The 18,862-nt window shown below is 43.8% G+C and overlaps 1 protein-coding gene across 4 annotated transcripts in view; it reads left to right on the top strand.

Moving 5' to 3' along the window:
- The window catches only part of gnptab (N-acetylglucosamine-1-phosphate transferase subunits alpha and beta), an 82,229-nt gene that overhangs the window by 29,676 nt on the left and 33,691 nt on the right, over positions 1-18,862 (top strand). For all 4 annotated transcript variants that reach the window (XM_041216033.1, XM_041216031.1, XM_041216029.1 and 1 more), the window contains one exon: positions 18,427-18,588. In XM_041216033.1, the coding sequence (XP_041071967.1) occupies positions 18,427-18,588 (162 nt within the window). The remainder of the gene's footprint in view (positions 1-18,426; positions 18,589-18,862) is intronic.

Raw genomic sequence — 18,862 nt, 5'->3', positions numbered from 1 at the left:
GCAGGACCTGAGCATTTCTAGCACTGTCCAGCACCTGCAGTATTTTGCTTTTTTTAAAAAAGTTATTATGGATTCTGCTTGCACCACAGTTTATATGTCCTAAAACACAACTGGATAAAATAAATTCTAACCTTTGTTCTTTTAGTGATGATCTTCAACATATTCCCCACCAACTCGCTGACTAGTAAAATGTTTTTCACTATTTACCTTATTTTTAAAAAATTCATATTTTCTCTCTCACTTCTCTTATCCTTCTTTGTTCTATTGAAAAGCGACCTAGGAGCTAACATTTCGTTTTGCCCAGCATTTGGGGTGCAGGGGACATGAACCTGCCCAAGCCTACTGAAATCAAGATGGGCAGGGTGCAATTTTCTTCTACCCATCTTATTTGACTGATAGTAGTGTTGGGCCAAGTGGCTTTGGCACTGTTCCCTTCCTCTCCATGTTGCCTGAGGCCTCTTCGCACAGGTGGGGGGGGGGGCGGCGAGCGGCGGGGCAGCAGGTTTTATGACATGCCAAGTGCTCATCCAGCTACTTTTTAAAGGATGTGAGGCAACCCACCTCCACCACCCTCCCAGGCAGCGCATTCCAGACAGTCACCACCCTCTGGGTAAAAAAGTTTTTCCTCACATCCCCCCTAAACCACCTGCCCCTCACCTTGAACTTTTGTCCCCTCGTAACTGACCCTTCAACTAAAGGGAACAGCTGCTCCCTATCCACCTTGTCCATGCCCCTCATAATCTTGTACACCTTGATCAGGTTGCCCCTCAGTCTTCTCTGCTCCAACGAAAACAACCCAAGTCTATCCAACCTCTCTTCATAACTTAAATGTTTCATCCCCAGACAACATCCTGGTGAATCTCCTCCACCCCCTCCAGTGCTTTCATTTAATAATTGGATTCATAGCTTTTTTTTTATTTTATTCATTCATGGGATGTGGGTGTCACTAACTAGGCCAGCAATTATTGCCCTTGTTCGGAGGGCATTTAAGAGCCAACCACATTGCTGTGAGTCTGATGTCACATGTAGGCCAGACCAGGTAAGGACAGCAGATTTCCTTCCCTAAAGGACATTAGTGAACTAGATGGGTTTTTACAACAATCGACAATCGTTTCATGACCCTTGTTAGACTTATATTGAATTAAAAACAAAAACAGAATTACCTGGAAAAACTCAGCAGGTCTGGCAGCATCGGCGGAGAAGAAAAGAGTTGACGTTTCGAGTCCTCATGAACGTCAACTCTTTTCTTCTCCGCCGATGCTGCCAGACCTGCTGAGTTTTTCCAGGTAATTCTGTTTTTGTTTTGGATTTCCAGCATCCGCAGTTTTTTTGTTTTTATATTGAATTAAGATTTTTATTGAATTCAAATTCCACCATCTGTTGTCACCATCTGCCTAGCAGGATTCGAACCCAGGTCCCCAGAGCAAGACTTTGGGTTTTTGGATTACTAGCACCAATATCACTATGCCATCATCTCCCCTAAAATAGAGTGGCTATTCTATTAGCCATGTGCAGTATAGTTTCTGTTTGTCTTGCAGATGCATGTTTTCTAGAATTGAGTTGTTTGGTAGATGACTGATTATTTTCAGCCACTAGATGGTGGTCTTTGCATTTTCAAGTTAGCTGAAATACCTGTCAAAGTTAGATTTAATATTCAAATACATTGTGAAATGTGTATTTGTATTTTTGAAAACTTGCATGTAAACCATGGTGGCAGATCATTTTTTGAAGAATCAAATAATAGTGTGGTGACTATACAAGCTAGGCTTTAATCTGAATGTTAACTTGTAAGATAATAGCTGAGGTGGGCCTCAAATTACATAAACTTGCAGATGATATGCAGATTGAAGATGTGCATTGCTATACAGAACTGCAATTCATAATTTGATAAATTTCCCTTCACAGGAGCTTGATACATTTGTAGTCAATACTGTAATTCTGCATTTGCTACCCACAAGAAAGACTTCTGCTTCCTCGTCAAACCTATATTAAGTTTGTGTTTCTTTTTTTCACTAACAATTGCTGTATAACAGTTTCTTGGTGCAGTTAAGAGATTTTTCATGTTTCTTATCACAACAAGAGTGTAAGTCATTGTTCTGGGTTTCTGCATCTGAGTACACAAGACAATATTTGTCAAGTACTTTCATCAGATATTTTAGTGCAATATTGAGGTAGTGCTGCATTGTTAGGCTACCATCTTTCAGTTAGGATGTTAAACTAAGGATCCACCTAGCTGTCCAGGTAAAGGGTACGTGACAGTATTTGATGAGTACTGCTACCCTGGCTACACACCACCTTCAGCCAAAATTGTCAACAACAGATTATTTGGTTGCTGCTTGTGGAGCCTGGCTGGGTGCAGCATTGCTGTTTCTTTGCCTACATGAGTGACTGCACTTCAAAAGTCAATGGCTGAAAAGTTCTTTGGAGCATTCTGAGGATGGCATAAGGTGCTGTTTAATCTACTGTATTAGGTAGCCCAGTGACCAGCAGCATGTAAGAGAAAAAGAATAAAAACTCAACAGGCCAGATACCATCTTGGAGAGAAACACCATTGATGTTTCAGGTCAATTACCTTTTAAAATGTTAGCTCTCTTCCTCTCATCACAAATGTTGTCTGACTTGCTGAGTATTTACTGGATTTTCTGTTTTTATTTCCGATTTCCAAACAGATCCAAAGATGCAAAAAAATTCCAAAAATTAGAAATTGTACAATCTAATGATAATCTGTTTTAAAGAAAAATGAGTTTAGCAAACCAGCATAAAATTTAGTTTGTAAACATGGACAAAAGAGCTGAACTCCTGAGGTCAGGTGAGTGTGACTGCCCTTGACATCAAGGCCATATTTGACCAAGTATGGCATCAAGGAGCCCTAGTAAAACTGGAATCAATGGGAATCAGGGGAGAACTCTCCACTGGCTGGAGTCATACCTAGCATTCAAAGTATTTTGCCTTTGAGAATAAAAATTCTTGGGGAAACAGCAGCTGGTAACTAAAATTGTTGGGTGAGAAATGTAATGTGAATACTTTTAGCACTCATCTTTTTATTTATTCATGGGATGTGGGCTTTGCTGGCTGGGCCAGCATTTATTGCCCTTCCCTAGTTTCCCTTGAGAAGGTGTTGGTGAGCTGCCTTCTTGAACCACTGCAGTCCATGTGGTGTAGGTACTGTTAGGAAAGGAGTTCCAGGATTTTGACCCAGCGACAGTGAAGGAACGGCTATATATTTCCAAGTCAGGATGGTGAGAGACTTGGAGGGGAACTTTGAAGTGATAGCGTTCCCATCTACCTGCTGCTTTTGTCCTTCTAAATGGTAGAGGTCGTAGGTTTGGAAGGTGCTGTCTCAGGAGCCTTGGTGAATTCCTGCAGTGCATCATGGAGATGATACACACTGCTGCTGCTGTGCATCAGTGGTGGAGGGAGTGAATGTTTCTGGATGTGGTGCCAGTCAAGTGAGCTACTTTGTCCTGGATGGTGTCAAGCTTCTTGTGTTGTGGGAGCTGCACTCATCCAGACCAGCGGGGAGTATTCCATCACACTCCTGACTTGTGCCTTGTAGATTGTGGACAGGCTTTGGGGAGACAGGAGGTGAGTTGTTCGTCGCAAGATTCCTAGCCTCTGACCTGCTCTTGTATCCACAGTATTTATATGGCTAGTCCAGTTCAGTTTCTGGTCATTGGTAACCCCCAGGATGTTGATTGTGGGGGATTCAGTGATGGCAATGTCTTTGAGTGTCAAGGAGTGATGTTTAGCTTCTGTCTTGTTGGAGATGGTCATTGCCTGGCACTTGCGTGGCATGCATGTTGCGTGGCACGCATGTTACTTGCCACTTGTCAACCCAAGTCTGGATATTGTCCAAGTCTTGCTGCATTTGGACATGGACTGCTTCAGTATCTGAGGAGTCATGAATGGTGCTGAACATTGTGCAATCATTAGCGAACACCCCCACTTCTGACCTTATGATGGAAGGATGGTCATTGATGAAGCAGCTGAAGATGGTTGGGCTGAGGACACTACCCTGAGGAACTCCTGCAGTGATGTCCTGGAACTGAGATGGCTGACCTCCAACACCAACAACCATGCTAGGTATGACTCCAACCAGTGGAAAGTTCTCCCCCGATTCCCATTGATTCCAGTTTTGCTAGGGCTCCTTGATGCCACACTCTGTCAAATGCTGTCTTGATGTCAAGGGCAGTCACTCTCACCTCGGGAGTTCAGCTCTTTTGTTCATGTTTACAAACTAAATTTTATGCTGGCATGCTAAACTCTCTTTTTAAAAAAACAGATTATAGATAGATTGTACAGTTTTTCTATTTTATCATTAGAAACCTATTAGCCTATTGTTAATATGCTCCTAAGTGTTCAGTTGTAGTATACAGTTTCATGAAATTTAAGGTAATTAGGTGGAAGTGTGAAACATATAGTCAAATGACTTCAGATACAAATTGCTACTTTTTCCATGAATTATTTAACACTTAATCACAGCTAAACAATACCTGATACATAAAGTTTCAAATAAACTCGAGCACTGACAGTACTGTGGTGGACACTAACCTAAGTATAGAATGCAATTAATTTTTAGTAGCTTTGCTGGTAGTATGGGAGGCTGCAGATGGATTTGGACAGGTTAGGAGAATGGGCAAAGAAGTGGCAGATGGAATACAATGTGGGGAAGTGTGAGGTCATGCACTTTGGTAGGAAGAATAGAGGCATGGACTACTTTCTAAATGGGGAGAGAATTCAGAAATCTGGAGTGCAAAGGGACTTGGGAGTCCTAGTCTAGGATTCTCTTAAGGTTAACTTGCAGGTTGAGTCGGTAGTTAGGAAGGCAAATGCAATGTTGGCATTTATTTCGAAAGGACTAGAATATAAAAGCAGGATTGTGCTACTGAGGCTGTATAAGGCTCTGGTCAGACCGCATTTAGAATATTGTGAGCAATTTTGGGCCCCGTATCTCAGGAAGGATGTGCTGGCACTGGAGAGGGTCCAGAGGAGGTTCACGAGAATGATCCCAGGAATGAAAGGCTTAACATATGAGGACTCTGGGTCTATACTCGATGGAGTTTAGAAGGATGAGGGGGGATCTGATTGAAACTTACAGAATACTGAAAGGCCTGGATAGAGTGGACGTGGGGAAGATGTTTTCATTAGTAGGAGAGACTAGGACCCGAGGGCACAGCCTTAGAGTAAAGGGAAGACCTTTTATAACAGAGATGAGGAGAAACTTCTTTAGCCAGAGAGTGGTGAATCAATGGAATTCATTGCCACAGAAGGCTGTGGAGGCCAGGTCATTGAGTGTATTTAAGACCGAAATAGATAGGTTCTTGATTGGTAAGGGGATCAAAGGTTACAGGGAGAAGGCGGGAGAATGGGGTTGAGAAACTTATCAGCCATGATTGAATGGTGGAGCAGACTCGATGGGCCAAATGGCCTAATTTCTGCTCCTATGTCTAATGGTCTATGGTCTGACAAAGTTTAGTCTTTTTGTATTACTGAAATGCAAGATGGTAAGCATTACAAGTACTAATACTGAGTTACACTTAACTATATATAGCATTTAAGTTCTAGGTTGCTGTGATAGAGGAGGCTTATTGAATGAGCTGAGAAGCCTCTTGACAGAGTTAGCATGAGGTAGCTCTGCTGTCTGCAGAGGAGAAAAGAGAATTATGAGCCATGAGCAGCTTTAGTGGATGTACCCTATGACCTTCTGGGCTGTTCTCATTTTTGCTTTTTATTATTTCAGGGCTGGGAAGCATTGTGGAGTGCTGCTATAGAGAGAGTGGGAGCTTTAAGCCAATGCGCAAACTTGCTGAGGGGAGCTGACAAATAGTTAATTGCTCAAAAAAGAGCTTTTCATCTTTTACTCATCAGGACACTTGACAAGAATACCAATAAAAGGGGAAAACAACAATTTGTACTGTATGCGAAGAGAGTGCTGATTGGTTGGCAAGTGGACTCTGGAAGAGCTGTTGCCATGGTGAATGCACCAGAGATGGTGACTGAGAGTTAACTGTCAAGCATTGTTTGAAATTTAAACTAGGCAGCTTGACCCTGATTGGTCAAGGCATTGCCCTGAGGAATGAGCCAGCGAATGGCTGTCACTTATTTTGTTTAGCTGGAAGCAGCGCAATGTGTGTACATGTCTTTCTGTCTGCAACAAACGGTGCCCTGTGTATTAATACATGTAGCTTCCAGTACACACACGCACCACACTGCGAGAATGACTGATGGTTTTAAATTGGTTGTCAGCATAATTCTTAGTGCACTGAGGATTATTTAGCAAAAGTTGCCCAATCACAGAATCATGTCTAATGTTGGACACTGTGCTTTGAGTTTTGCAAGCACGGGCTGGTTGGGTACAGTCAGTACCTTCCCTGTTGCGCATTGTGGCTGGGACATGCCATTTGATACTATATGTTTAGGGGCATAAGGCCTACATATCTAGCATCACACTGGCACTGTAATTCATATATCACATTACTCATTTGTGTGATTTGGGCTTGACAGCAGCACCCTGTTAGTGGCAAATATCACTCATGTTGCTATTGCATAGTAGCAGCATGAAGCAGCTAGCTTCACCTGTTGCTCAAATTTTTGACATGCCTTGCCCTCAGTGTAATCTGAGGTAGACTGGGCACTTTTCAGGGCCGAAGGTGACGGCCTTAGGCCTGTTCATGAGTTTGCATGGTGTACAACAAAGCAAAATTATCTGATCAGGGTGGCCATTATCCTGCAGGATACCTTTGATGCCCCTATTTCAGCATCAAAGTTGCATTGTGAGCAAATGGCCCCGGCCCTATTTACAAGGTTGATGATAAGACCGTTCTTATGTAAGAATCCCAATGCGTATATTGACCAGTGAAAATAGGCTTGTGGTAGACGGTGTTAGAGAACCCTCTGGTAAATTTCTCAACCAATATGCCAAGGAAGGGAAGTTCATTTGACTGCTCTATTCAAAGGTGAATTTGAGCACAGGATGAACCCCATTAAAACACGTAAGGAAATTGTTGCATGCAGCTGTGGATTTAAATATAGCAAACATATCATCCACATATCTGAAATATGTGAGGGGTAAGAGATTAGGTGTCATTTCATCAAAGATACGTTTCTCATGGAATCCAACAAAAATGTTTGAGAGAGCTGGGCCTTGGGGGATCCCATGGCAAAACCATCTATTTTCTAATTTCCCTTTGAAATCATTGTCTCCCCTTCCTCCACCACAGTATTGAAATTAATTTCTAGCATTAAAAAAAAGTGACTTAAGATAATTGGAAATAGTTTGATCACAATTCAGGGTTTTAAAAATGACATAATCATCTGTATATTTTGTGAAATTGTTCTGTTCATTTCATACTGTTGGCAACTACAGAGCAGAATGACATCCTGGAAATTCAAATCAGCCCTTAGCAATGTATCAGTCAGTGGCTGCTGAGAGGGTCATCTTTCAATTGTCCTAGCTATTCTTAATCTCTTTCCTTGAAAAGCATCAACAGTCATGGTAGATCTTTAGTTCTTAGCTAAAGGAATATTTTTAGAGTATCTTGCTAAATTGTGCTGAAAATAATATGGCAATGACTTATTCTGCTCACGGGCTTACCAGTGAACTTTAGCTTGATCCAATGAGTATATTCAGGCTTTTTATTGGCTTTCTATATTTTAATGTTTAATCATTTTGATATTTGCTGTTTGATTATTTTTTTATGTGTTGTTTTTGCATGTACTCTTTTGGAGAATGTGCCCTCATGTGAAAAGCACTCAAATGTAACACTTATTGTAAGCCAACAAGCAGGTTTATGACCTGTAACATTTTGTGCCATAGGAAAATAAAATACGTGATTGCCATTTTATAAGCAGAACGCACTTGCAAGCCAACTATGAAACGAGTTATTAACAGGCTGCATGCAATCTTGACTCAGTCTACATTTCAGCCACGCTTGCTTTGTTCCTTTCCCTTCTTAGGAGAGTTAGCAAAGGTCTGTTCTTTGATTCCCTCCTCCCTCACCCCTGGATGTTGAGGATTGGTCCGTGTTACGATCTGGTTAGAGACCAGTAACTTTAGACTAAGCTTGAAATCCCAGTTACCCACTAGGAGAATAAAGCCACAAGATTCCACTGTTTTAAACAAACAAAATAAACTACTATACAAAACCAGAAAAGTAAAATAATTTGCATGATATATTCTCATATTTAGAATTAATGAGGTAAATATGCATTAATAGGCAAACTGTAGTCAAACACACCAAACTGCACAACAAATTTCTCAGCAACGCATCCAGAGGTCCTTGACCACAGAGTCACAAAGTCTTTGTTAAAAAGTCCCCCTCATTAGGGATTTCAACTCCTCACTTTTGAAGATCGAGCTTCTGAATTCTCTCAAAAGCTGCTCCAGCTCTGGCTGCCTCAACAATTGCTCAACTCTGATGGTTCCGTCTCTTCTCCTAAGACTGCATTCACAAAGCTGCACTCCTGTCTCTAAGTACAGGCTCACTTACAACTCTCTTTCAGACCACTAGCTTCACTAAGTTGGCCCTGCCTGTGGGTTTTTCCGAACTCCAATCTCCCAGCTACACCAAGCTATAAATGGCTCCCAGGGTCTCTCCAAGCCTTATCTTCCTGTTACTGAACCAGTGACCTTCCACCACCACCTCAGCTCCCCAGGACTTCTCTGAGCCCTGTCAGGAGCCTGCTAACAGCAACACCCTTTCAGTATCCAGCTTCTTCCCCTGGTGCAGAACACCCAGATAAATTGAACGTTCTTAAGCTCTACCTATCTCCATGATGATGTAGCCTTTCAGGGTTCATTGAATGCTTTTGAACTAATTTAGCTTTAACTCCCAAAATACAAAATATCTTTGGACTGTACTTCTTTGCAAGCAGTGTAGACACAACATCTCCAGTTCTCCAGCTAAGCAAGCCTGCCTGCTGCTTTACGATCTTACCTTCATGGCTGTTAACCCCTTAATTGAACATGGCCCCAACCCTTTAAGTGTAATAAACTCCAAGCTGTTTTAGTTGCATTTATCCTGTTTTCTGCAGTTAAACTTTAACCTTCCTAACTAAACATTTATCTCTAAAATATTAACATGAATTATATGAACCATGAGCTAGATTTTTGCAACACAAACCATCAAAGTTTCCAACTTGAATGGTTTGAGCATCGGCATACCTGTTCAGTTAAACCCTCCTGTGAAGCATATTAAGTGTAAATCCAATCTATCATAATGGCAATAAGTACCTAGGACAAAATTGCATTGTTTATCACAGTTTTGAAGCAATCTACGATGTTTCCAATGGCCAAGCTCATCTCAATTTACATCCTAACCAGCATTCTAAATGGCTTGTGTAACTCAATTTGTAAGTGGACTCTGACATTATATCAATATCATACATTCAAGTTAAATGCTTTACAGGCTAGAGAGATAACATGCCAAATGCTACACATGGACCTTTAGGGCAGAAAAATGCTCAGCTGATCTGTAGTGCTTTTTAGCTGTAATAATTCAGTATTAATATTATAATATTGTTTACTATTCAGGCGTGATTTTTAATTAGTAAAGGAATCGAGGGTTATGGGGAAAAGGCGGGAAAGTGGAGTTGAAGTTATCAGATCAGCCATGATCTCATTGAATTGCGGAGCAGACTTGATGGGCAGAATGGCCTACTTCTGCTCCCACATTTTATGAGAGCACTGCTAGGTTTTGAAGAAAATACATATTTTGTATTTTAAGACTTTGCGATATTTATTATCGCTTGCAACTCTGTTATAGGCAGATTTTCAAATGATGGAACGAAGAAATAACTTCACAGCCAATTAAGTACTTTTTTCAAGTGTAGTTGCTATTATAATGCAGGGAAGTGTGGCAGCTAATTTGCACAGATCAATGTCCCACTAACAACAGGGATGAATAACCAGAAATTTATTGATGTTGGTTGAGGAATAAGTGTTGGTCAAGACACCATGAGAGCTTCCTCTTTTGAATGGGATATTTCATCTGATATGACACAGAGTTTCAATTTCCGAATGATGTCATTTCTGACAGTGCAGCATTGACTCAGTATTGCACTGGGATATTGGTCTCTAGAGTAGAAGATCTGGTTGAGGTAATTCCTGAAGGTTAGAGTAGAGCATGCATCAAACAACTTGCTACATCTAACTGTAAATTTTGACTTTGGTTTTGATTTCATTCTATGGTGTTTTGACTCTGCTGAGTGAATGTCCCACTGAAAGCACTTCATCTGAAATAAAAGAAAGTTCTGATTCAGGAGTACTTAGTTGCCAGATTTATCCTATCTGAAATCTTCTAATGTCATGAAATGTTGACATAACTTGTAGACAAATAGTGTCATTTTATAAACTGTACTGGACCATTTTATTTATTGAAGAGTAAATTATTTATTACTACTTCTGATTTGGCAAATTTGCATTTTTATCCTTAAAGTTCCTCAAACTACAGTTTAAGACAATTATTTTAATACTGTTGAAATAAACCACTGCTGAAGAGTGGATTGACCTTAACACGTGTCCTAGAGCACTGATGATAAAAATAACCTGTGGATTTAAAATTAAATTAGAAGAGGTAGTACCATGTGTTACATCTGATTTAGCTCCTGACACACTTTCAAAGTACTAAAGAAAACTGCAGTCTTTTTTGTTATTCAATAGTTTCAGCACTCCAAAAAGGATGGTGTGGCATTACCTTCAAACAGCCTATAAATACAGCTGATCTCAATCCATATATGTATTAATAAAATTAGGCTTTCTGAACCTATCAATTTCTTTGTGTGTTAATTGTCTTCCCTCTACTCTTCTAGTCCTTGATTCCTTACTTGGACCCTATTCAAATCATATTTACTGTACCTATGCACTTTTCTGCTCCTTGTACTCCTCCAGCCTGTTCGATCCCATGTGGCCATTGGCCACATGAGCTTTTGACAGTCAATGTTGGCAGGCTTGTTGAAGAGTGTGGGCTCATGTGGGTCTGCATTTGATCTACGTTCCTGCAGAGGCCACTGGATAGCGATTGAGAGCGGAAACACTCTACATGTTTTCTCTCCCTATTTGTGTTGTTATTAATTGTAGTTTTTTATTATTTATTGATGGGATGTGGGCTTCACTGGTTGGGCCAGCATTTATTGCCCATCCCTAGCTGCCCTTGAGAAGGTGATGGTGAGCTGCCACCTTGAACCACTGCAGTCCCCATCCTCAATGATACAGGTGCCCAGCACATCAGTGCAAAAGATAAGGTCATCATCAGTGCTCTCAAACGGCACTTGCTTAGCAATAACCTGCTCACTGACGCCCAGTTTGGGTTCCGCCAGGGCCACTCAGCTCCTGACCTCATTACGACCTTGATTCAAACATGGACAAAACAGCTGAACTCCCAAGGTGAGGTGAGGGTGACTGCCCTTGATATCAAGGCAGCATTTGACTGAGTGTGGCATCAAGGAGCCCTAGCAAAACTGGAGTCAATGGGAATTAGGGGGAAAATGCTCCACTGGTTGCAGTCATACCTAGGGCAAAGGAAGATGGTTGTGATTGTTGGACGTCAATCATCTCAGCTCCAGGACATCACTGCAGGAGTTCCTCAGGGTAGTGTCCTCGGCCCAAACATCTTCAGCTGCTTCAACAATGACCTTCATTCCATTTAAGGTCAGAAGTGGGGATGTTTGCTGATGATTGCACAATGTTCAGCGCCATTTGCAGCTCCTCAGATACTGAAGCAGTCTATATCCAAATGCAGCAAGACCTGGACAATATCCAGGCTTGGGCTGACAAGTGGCGAGTAACATTCACACCACACAAGTGTCAGGCAATGACATCTCCGACAAGAGAGAATCCAACCATCACCCCTTGATGTTTAATGGCATTACCATCACTGAATCCCCCACTATCAGCATCCTGGGGGTTACCGTTGACCAGAAACTGAACTGGACTGTCTATATAAATAAAAAAAAAACAAAAACAGAATTACCTGGAAAAACTCAGCAGGTCTGGCAGCATCGGCGGAGAAGAAAAGAGTTGACGTTTCGAGTCCTCATGACCCTTCGACAGAACTTGCGTTCGAGTCCAAGAAAGAGTTGAAATATAAGCTGGTTTAAGGTGTGTGTGTGGGGGGCGGAGAGATAGAGAGACAAAGAGGTGGAGGGGGGGGGGGGTGTGGTTGTAGGGACAAACAAGCAGTGATAGAAGCAGATCATCAAAAGATGTCAACGACAATAGTACAATAGAACACATAGGTGTTAAAATTAAAGTTGGTGATATTATCTAAACGAATGTGCTAATTAAGAATGGATGGTAGGGCACTCAAGGTATAGCTCTAGTGGGGTTTTTTTTTTTATTTATATAATGGAAATAGGTGGGAAAAGGAAAATCTTTATAATTTATTGGGAAAAAAAAAGGGAAGGGGGAAACAGAAAGGGGGTGGGGATGGGGGAGGGAGCTTACGACCTAAAGTTGTTGAATTCAATATTCAGTCCGGAAGGCTGTAAAGTCCCTAGTCGGAAGATGAGGTGTTGTTCCTCCAGTTTGCGTTGGGCTTCACTGGAACAATGCAGCAAGCCAAGGACAGACATGTGGGCAAGAGAGCAGGGTGGAGTGTTAAAATGGCAAGCGACAGGGAGGTTTGGGTCATTCTTGCGGACAGACCGCAGGTGTTCTGCAAAGCGGTCGCCCAGTTTACGTTTGGTCTCTCCAATGTAGAGGAGACCACATTGGGAGCAACGAATGCAGTAGACTAAGTTGGGGGAAATGCAAGTGAAATGCTGCTTCACTTGAAAGGAGTGCTTGGGTCCTTGGACGGTGAGGAGAGAGGAAGTGAAGGGGCAGGTGTTGCATCTTTTGCGTGGGCATGGGGTGGTGCCATAGGAGGGGGTTGAGGAGTAGGGGGTGATGGAGGAGTGGACCAGGGTGTCCCGGAGGGAGCGATCCCTACGGAATGCCGATAAGGGGGGTGAAGGGAAGATGTGTTTGGTGGTGTCATCATGCTGGAGTTGGCGGAAATGGCGGAGGATGATCCTTTGAATGCGGAGGCTGGTGGGGTGATAAGTGAGGACAAGGGGGACCCTATCATGTTTCTGGGAGGGAGGAGAAGGTGTGAGGGCGGATGCGCGGGAGATGGGCCGGACACGGTTGAGGGTCCTATCAACGACCGTGGGTGGAAAACCTCGGTTAAGGAAGAAGGAGGACATGTCAGAGGAACTGTTTTTGAATGTAGCATCATCGGAACAGATGCGACGGAGGCGAAGGAACTGAGAGAATGGGATGGAGTCCTTACAGGAAGCGGGGTGTGAGGAGCTGTAGTCGAGATAGCTGTGGGAGTCGGTGGGTTTGTAATGGATATTGGTGGACAGTCTATCACCAGAGATTGAGACAGAGAGGTCAAGGAAGGGAAGGGAAGTGTCAGAGATGGACCACGTGAAAATGATGGAGGGGTGGAGATTGGAAGCAAAATTAATAAATTTTTCCAAGTCCTGACGAGAGCATGAAGCGGCACCGAAGTAATCATCGATGTACCGGAGAAAGAGTTGTGGAAGGGGGCCGGAGTAGGACTGCAACAAGGAATGTTCCACATACCCCATAAAGAGACAGGCATAGCTGGGGCCCATGCAGGTACCCATAGCCACACCTTTTATTTGGAGGAAGTGAGAGGAGTTGAAGGAGAAGTTGTTCAGTGTGAGAACAAGTTCAGCCAGACGGAGGAGAGTAGTGGTGGATGGGGATTGTTCGGGCCTCTGTTCGAGGAAGAAGCTAAGGGCCCTCAGACCATCCTGGTGGGGGATGGAGGTGTAGAGGGATTGGACGTCCATGGTGAAGAGGAAGCGGTTGGGGCCAAGGAACTGGAAATTGTTGATGTGACGTAAGATGTCAGAGGAATCACGGATGTAGGTGGGAAGGGACTGGACAAGGGGAGAGAGAAGGGAGTCAAGATAACGAGAAATGAGTTCTGTGGGGCAGGAACAAGCTGAGACGATCGGTCTACCGGGGCAGTTCTGTTTGTGGATTTTGTCCAGTCCCTTCCCACCTACATCCGTGATTCCTCTGACACCTTACGTCACATCAACGATTTCCAGTTCCCTGGCCCCAACCGCTTCCTCTTCACCATGGACGTCCAATCCCTCTACACCTCCATCCCCCACCAGGATGGTCTGAGGGCCCTTAGCTTCTTCCTCGAACAGAGGCCCGAACAATCCCCATCCACCACTACTCTCCTCCGTCTGGCTGAACTTGTTCTCACACTGAACAACTTCTCCTTCAACTCCTCTCACTTCCTCCAAATAAAAGGTGTGGCTATGGGTGCCTGCATGGGCCCCAGCTATGCCTGTCTCTTTATGGGGTATGTGGAACATTCCTTGTTGCAGTCCTACTCCGGCCCCCTTCCACAACTCTTTCTCCGGTACATCGATGATTACTTCGGTGCCGCTTCATGCTCTCGTCAGGACTTGGAAAAATTTATTAATTTTGCTTCCAATCTCCACCCCTCCATCATTTTCACGTGGTCCATCTCTGACACTTCCCTTCCCTTCCTTGACCTCTCTGTCTCAATCTCTGGTGATAGACTGTCCACCAATATCCATTACAAACCCACCGACTCCCACAGCTATCTCGACTACAGCTCCTCACACCCCGCTTCCTGTAAGGACTCCATCCCATTCTCTCAGTTCCTTCGCCTCCGTCGCATCTGTTCCGATGATGCTACATTCAAAAACAGTTCCTCTGACATGTCCTCCTTCTTCCTTAACCGAGGTTTTCCACCCACGGTCGTTGATAGGACCCTCAACCGTGTCCGGCCCATCTCCCGCGCATCCGCCCTCACGCCTTCTCCTCCCTCCCAGAAACATGATAGGGTCCCCCTTGTCCTCACTTATCACCCCACCAGCCTCCGCATTCAAAGGATCATCCTCCGCCATTTCCGCCAACTCCAGCATGATGCCACCACCAAACACATCTTCCCTTCACCCCCCTTATCGGCATTCCGTAGGGATCGCTCCCTCCGGGACACCCTGGTCCACTCCTCCATCACCCCCTACTCCTCAACCCCCTCCTATGGCACCACCCCATGCCCAAGCAAAAGATGCAACACCTGCCCCTTCACTTCCTCTCTCCTCACCGTCCAAGGACCCAAGCACTCCTTTCAAGTGAAGCAGCATTTCACTTGCATTTCCCCCAACTTAGTCTACTGCATTCGTTGCTCCCAATGTGGTCTCCTCTACATTGGAGAGACCAAACGTAAACTGGGCGACCGCTTTGCAGAACACCTGCGGTCTGTCCGCAAGAATGACCCAAACCTCCCTGTCGCTTGCCATTTTAACACTCCACCCTGCTCTCTTGCCCACATGTCTGTCCTTGGCTTGCTGCATTGTTCCAGTGAAGCCCAACGCAAACTGGAGGAACAACACCTCATCTTCCGACTAGGGACTTTACAGCCTTCCGGACTGAATATTGAATTCAACAACTTTAGGTCGTAAGCTCCCTCCCCCATCCCCACCCGCTTTCTGTTTCCCCCTTCCCTTTTTTTTTCCCAATAAATTATAAAGATTTTCCTTTTCCCACCTATTTCCATTATATAAATAAAAAAAAACCCCACTAGAGCTATACCTTGAGTGCCCTACCATCCATTCTTAATTAGCACATTCGTTTAGATAATATCACCAACTTTAATTTTAACACCTATGTGTTCTATTGTACTATTGTCGTTGACATCTTTTGATGATCTGCTTATATCACAGCTTGTTTGTCCCTACAACCACACCACCCCCCCCTCCACCTCTTTGTCTCTCTATCTCTCCGTCCCCCACACACACACCTTAAACCAGCTTATATTTCAACTCTTTCTTGGACTCGAACGCAAGTTCTGTCGAAGGGTCATGAGGACTCGAAACGTCAACTCTTTTCTTCTCCGCCGATGCTGCCAGACCTGCTGAGTTTTTCCAGGTAATTCTGTTTTTGTTTTGGATTTCCAGCATCCGCAGTTTTTTTGTTTTTATGTCTATATAAATACTTCAGCTACAAGAGCAGGTCAGAGGCTAGGAATAGTGTGATGGGTAAACCACCTCCTGACCACCATCTACAAAGAACAAGTCAGAAGTGTGATGGAATATTCCTCACTTGCCTGGATGAGTGCAACCCCCCAACACTCAAGAAGCTTGACCATCCAGGACAAAGCAGCCCACTTGATTGGCACCACATCCACAAACATTCACTCCCTCCACAACGACACACAATAGCAGCAGTGTGTACCATCTACAAGATGCACTGCAGGAATTCACCAAGGCTCCTGAGAAAGCACCTTCCAAGCCCACGATCACTTCCATCTAGAAAGGCAAGGGCAACAGGTAGATGGGAACACCACCACCTGGAAGTTCCCCTTCCTGACTTGGAAATATATCGCCGTTTCTTCACTGTTGCTGGGTCAAAATCGCTTAACTCATTCTACCATTTGTGCTTATGCTGTTTGGCATGCAAGTGGTCCTGTGTTATAGCTTAACCAGGTTGACACCTCATTTTTAGGTATGACTGATGCTGCTCCTGGCATTCCCTCCTACACTCTTCATTGAACCAGGATTGATCCCCTGGCTTGATGGTAATGGTGGAGTGGGGATATACTGGGCCATGAGTTACAGATTGTGTTCAGGTACAGTTCTGCTGCTGATGACCCACGGTGCCTCATGGCTGCCCAATCTTGAGTTGCTAGGTCTGTTCGAAACCTATCCATTTAGCACGGTGGTAGTGCCACATAACATGATGGAGAGGATCCTCAGTGTGAAGGCGGGACATCGTCTCCATAATGACTGTGTGGTGGCCACTCCTACTGATACTGTCATGGACAGATGCATCTGCAGCAGGTAGGTTGGTGAGGATAAGGTCAAGTATGTTTTTCCCTCACCACCTGCTGCAGACCCAATCTAGCAGCTATGTCCTTTAGGACTTGGCCAACTCGGTCAGTACTGAGCCACTCTTGGTGATGGACATTGAAGTCCCCCATCCAGAGTATACTCTGCGCCCTTGCCATCCTCAGTGCTTCTTCCAAGTGGTGTTCAACATGGAGGAGCACTGATTCACCAGCTGTGTGAGGGTGGTACATGGTAATCAGCAGGAGGTTTCCTTGCCCACGTTTGACCTGATGCCATGGGACTTCATGGGGTCCAGAGTCGCTGCTGAGGACTCTGATGGCAACTCCTCCCGACTGTATAACACTACTGCCATCTCTGCTGGGTCTGTCCTGCTGGTGGGACAGGACATACCCAGGGATGGTGATGGTGGTGCATGGGACATTATCTGTAAAATATGATTCAGTGATGATGACTATGTCAGGCTGTTGCTTGACTCGTCTGTGAGACAGCTTTCCCAATTTTGGCACTAGCCCCCAGATATTAATAAGGAGGACTTTGCAGGGTCGACAGGGCTGAGATTACTGTTGTCAATTCTAGTGCCTAAGTCGATGCCCGGTGGTCCATCCAGTTTCATTCCTTTTTTGTGACTTTGTAGTGGTTTGTTACAACTGAGTGGCTTGCTAGAGCCAGAGCATTACCCGGGTCTCTGGGTTACTAGCCCAATGACAGCACCACTATGCCATTGCCTGCCCTATATTAATACAGGGGAGGTGATGGCGTACTAATGAGAAGTCTGTAGTAACCCTACAGACTTCCATTGAAATCACTTAACTCAGCACAGATTGCGTATGGAATTTGGGCCTTTAATTGGTTTTAAATTGTGTTTCATTCCTAAACTTGATTGGGTTGTTTATCAACCAACAGAAGGGAGGCAAAATAAAATTAATGGGTTTGCCATTGAAAGTGAAGGGTAACAAAGTTCTGAATATCCATTCAAATCTGCAATCCTGCCCATTTGTTTAACTGTGTTAAAAAGGAAATGCAAAAATCCTGCAGTGATAATGAGATTTTTATTTTCATGTGTGAAAGATTTGGGTATTGGATTGCAGGATTTGCTGTTCTTGTCTCCCAAAACTGAGAGACTTTTGATGTGTTAAAACTGGCAAGCACTGTTGTACTCACCAACACTCAAGGCTCTTTGAACACCCTCTTCCAAATCTACGACCCCTACCACCTAGAAGGACAAGGGCAGCAGATACATGGGAATACCACCACCTGCAAGTTCCCCTCCAAGCCACACGCCATCCTGACTTGGAACTATATCAGCAGTTCCTTCACTGTCACCCTGGAACTCCCTCCCTAACTGCACTGTGGGTGTATCTACACCACATGGACTGCAGTGGTTCAAGAAGGCAACTCACCACCACCTTCTCAGGGGCAATTAGGGATGGGTGGTAAATGCTGGCCCAGCCAGCAAAGCCCATACCCAATTTACATTTCACAAAAGGCTTGGCTTTACTATTGGCTGACTATTCTACCACAAATTGTATTACAGTTAACAATTTATTACGACAGTTTCCCAATATTTTTCCTTTCTAGCTGCAGTTGTATTCTGAAGCTGGTGTTGTGCTACTGCTGCTTAATGATCCCAGAGATTTTGTGGAATTAACTAAACAACCCAAGAATAACATGACTATAGAAGGAAAAGAGATCACAATCAACCCTGTTTATTTACTGTGGGATCTCAGCACCATCAGCCAGGTAGGTTCTTCCAGAATTTATACAACATTATGTAGGCCAGTTAGCTTAACATCCATCATTGGGAAAATGCCCATTTAAAATTCTTCAAACTATTGCCAATGTCCTGTCTTTCTACAAACTTGTCTTAATAAAACATAACACAAACCTGTAAAGCATTTGAATATCTTTTTTACAAGTAATTTTGTGGCATTTATATTTTTGGATTTATTATACACTCCTGGGACGTGCAGTATCTCCTCAAGAGGGCAGCCATGCTTATTCTTCATGTGATAGT

Source organism: Carcharodon carcharias, chromosome 21 (assembly GCF_017639515.1).
Source record: "Carcharodon carcharias isolate sCarCar2 chromosome 21, sCarCar2.pri, whole genome shotgun sequence".
Classification (NCBI taxonomy): Eukaryota; Metazoa; Chordata; class Chondrichthyes; order Lamniformes; family Lamnidae; genus Carcharodon; species Carcharodon carcharias.
The sequence above is the reverse complement of the archived record's forward strand: the minus strand, read 5'-3'. Positions and strand labels throughout refer to the sequence as shown.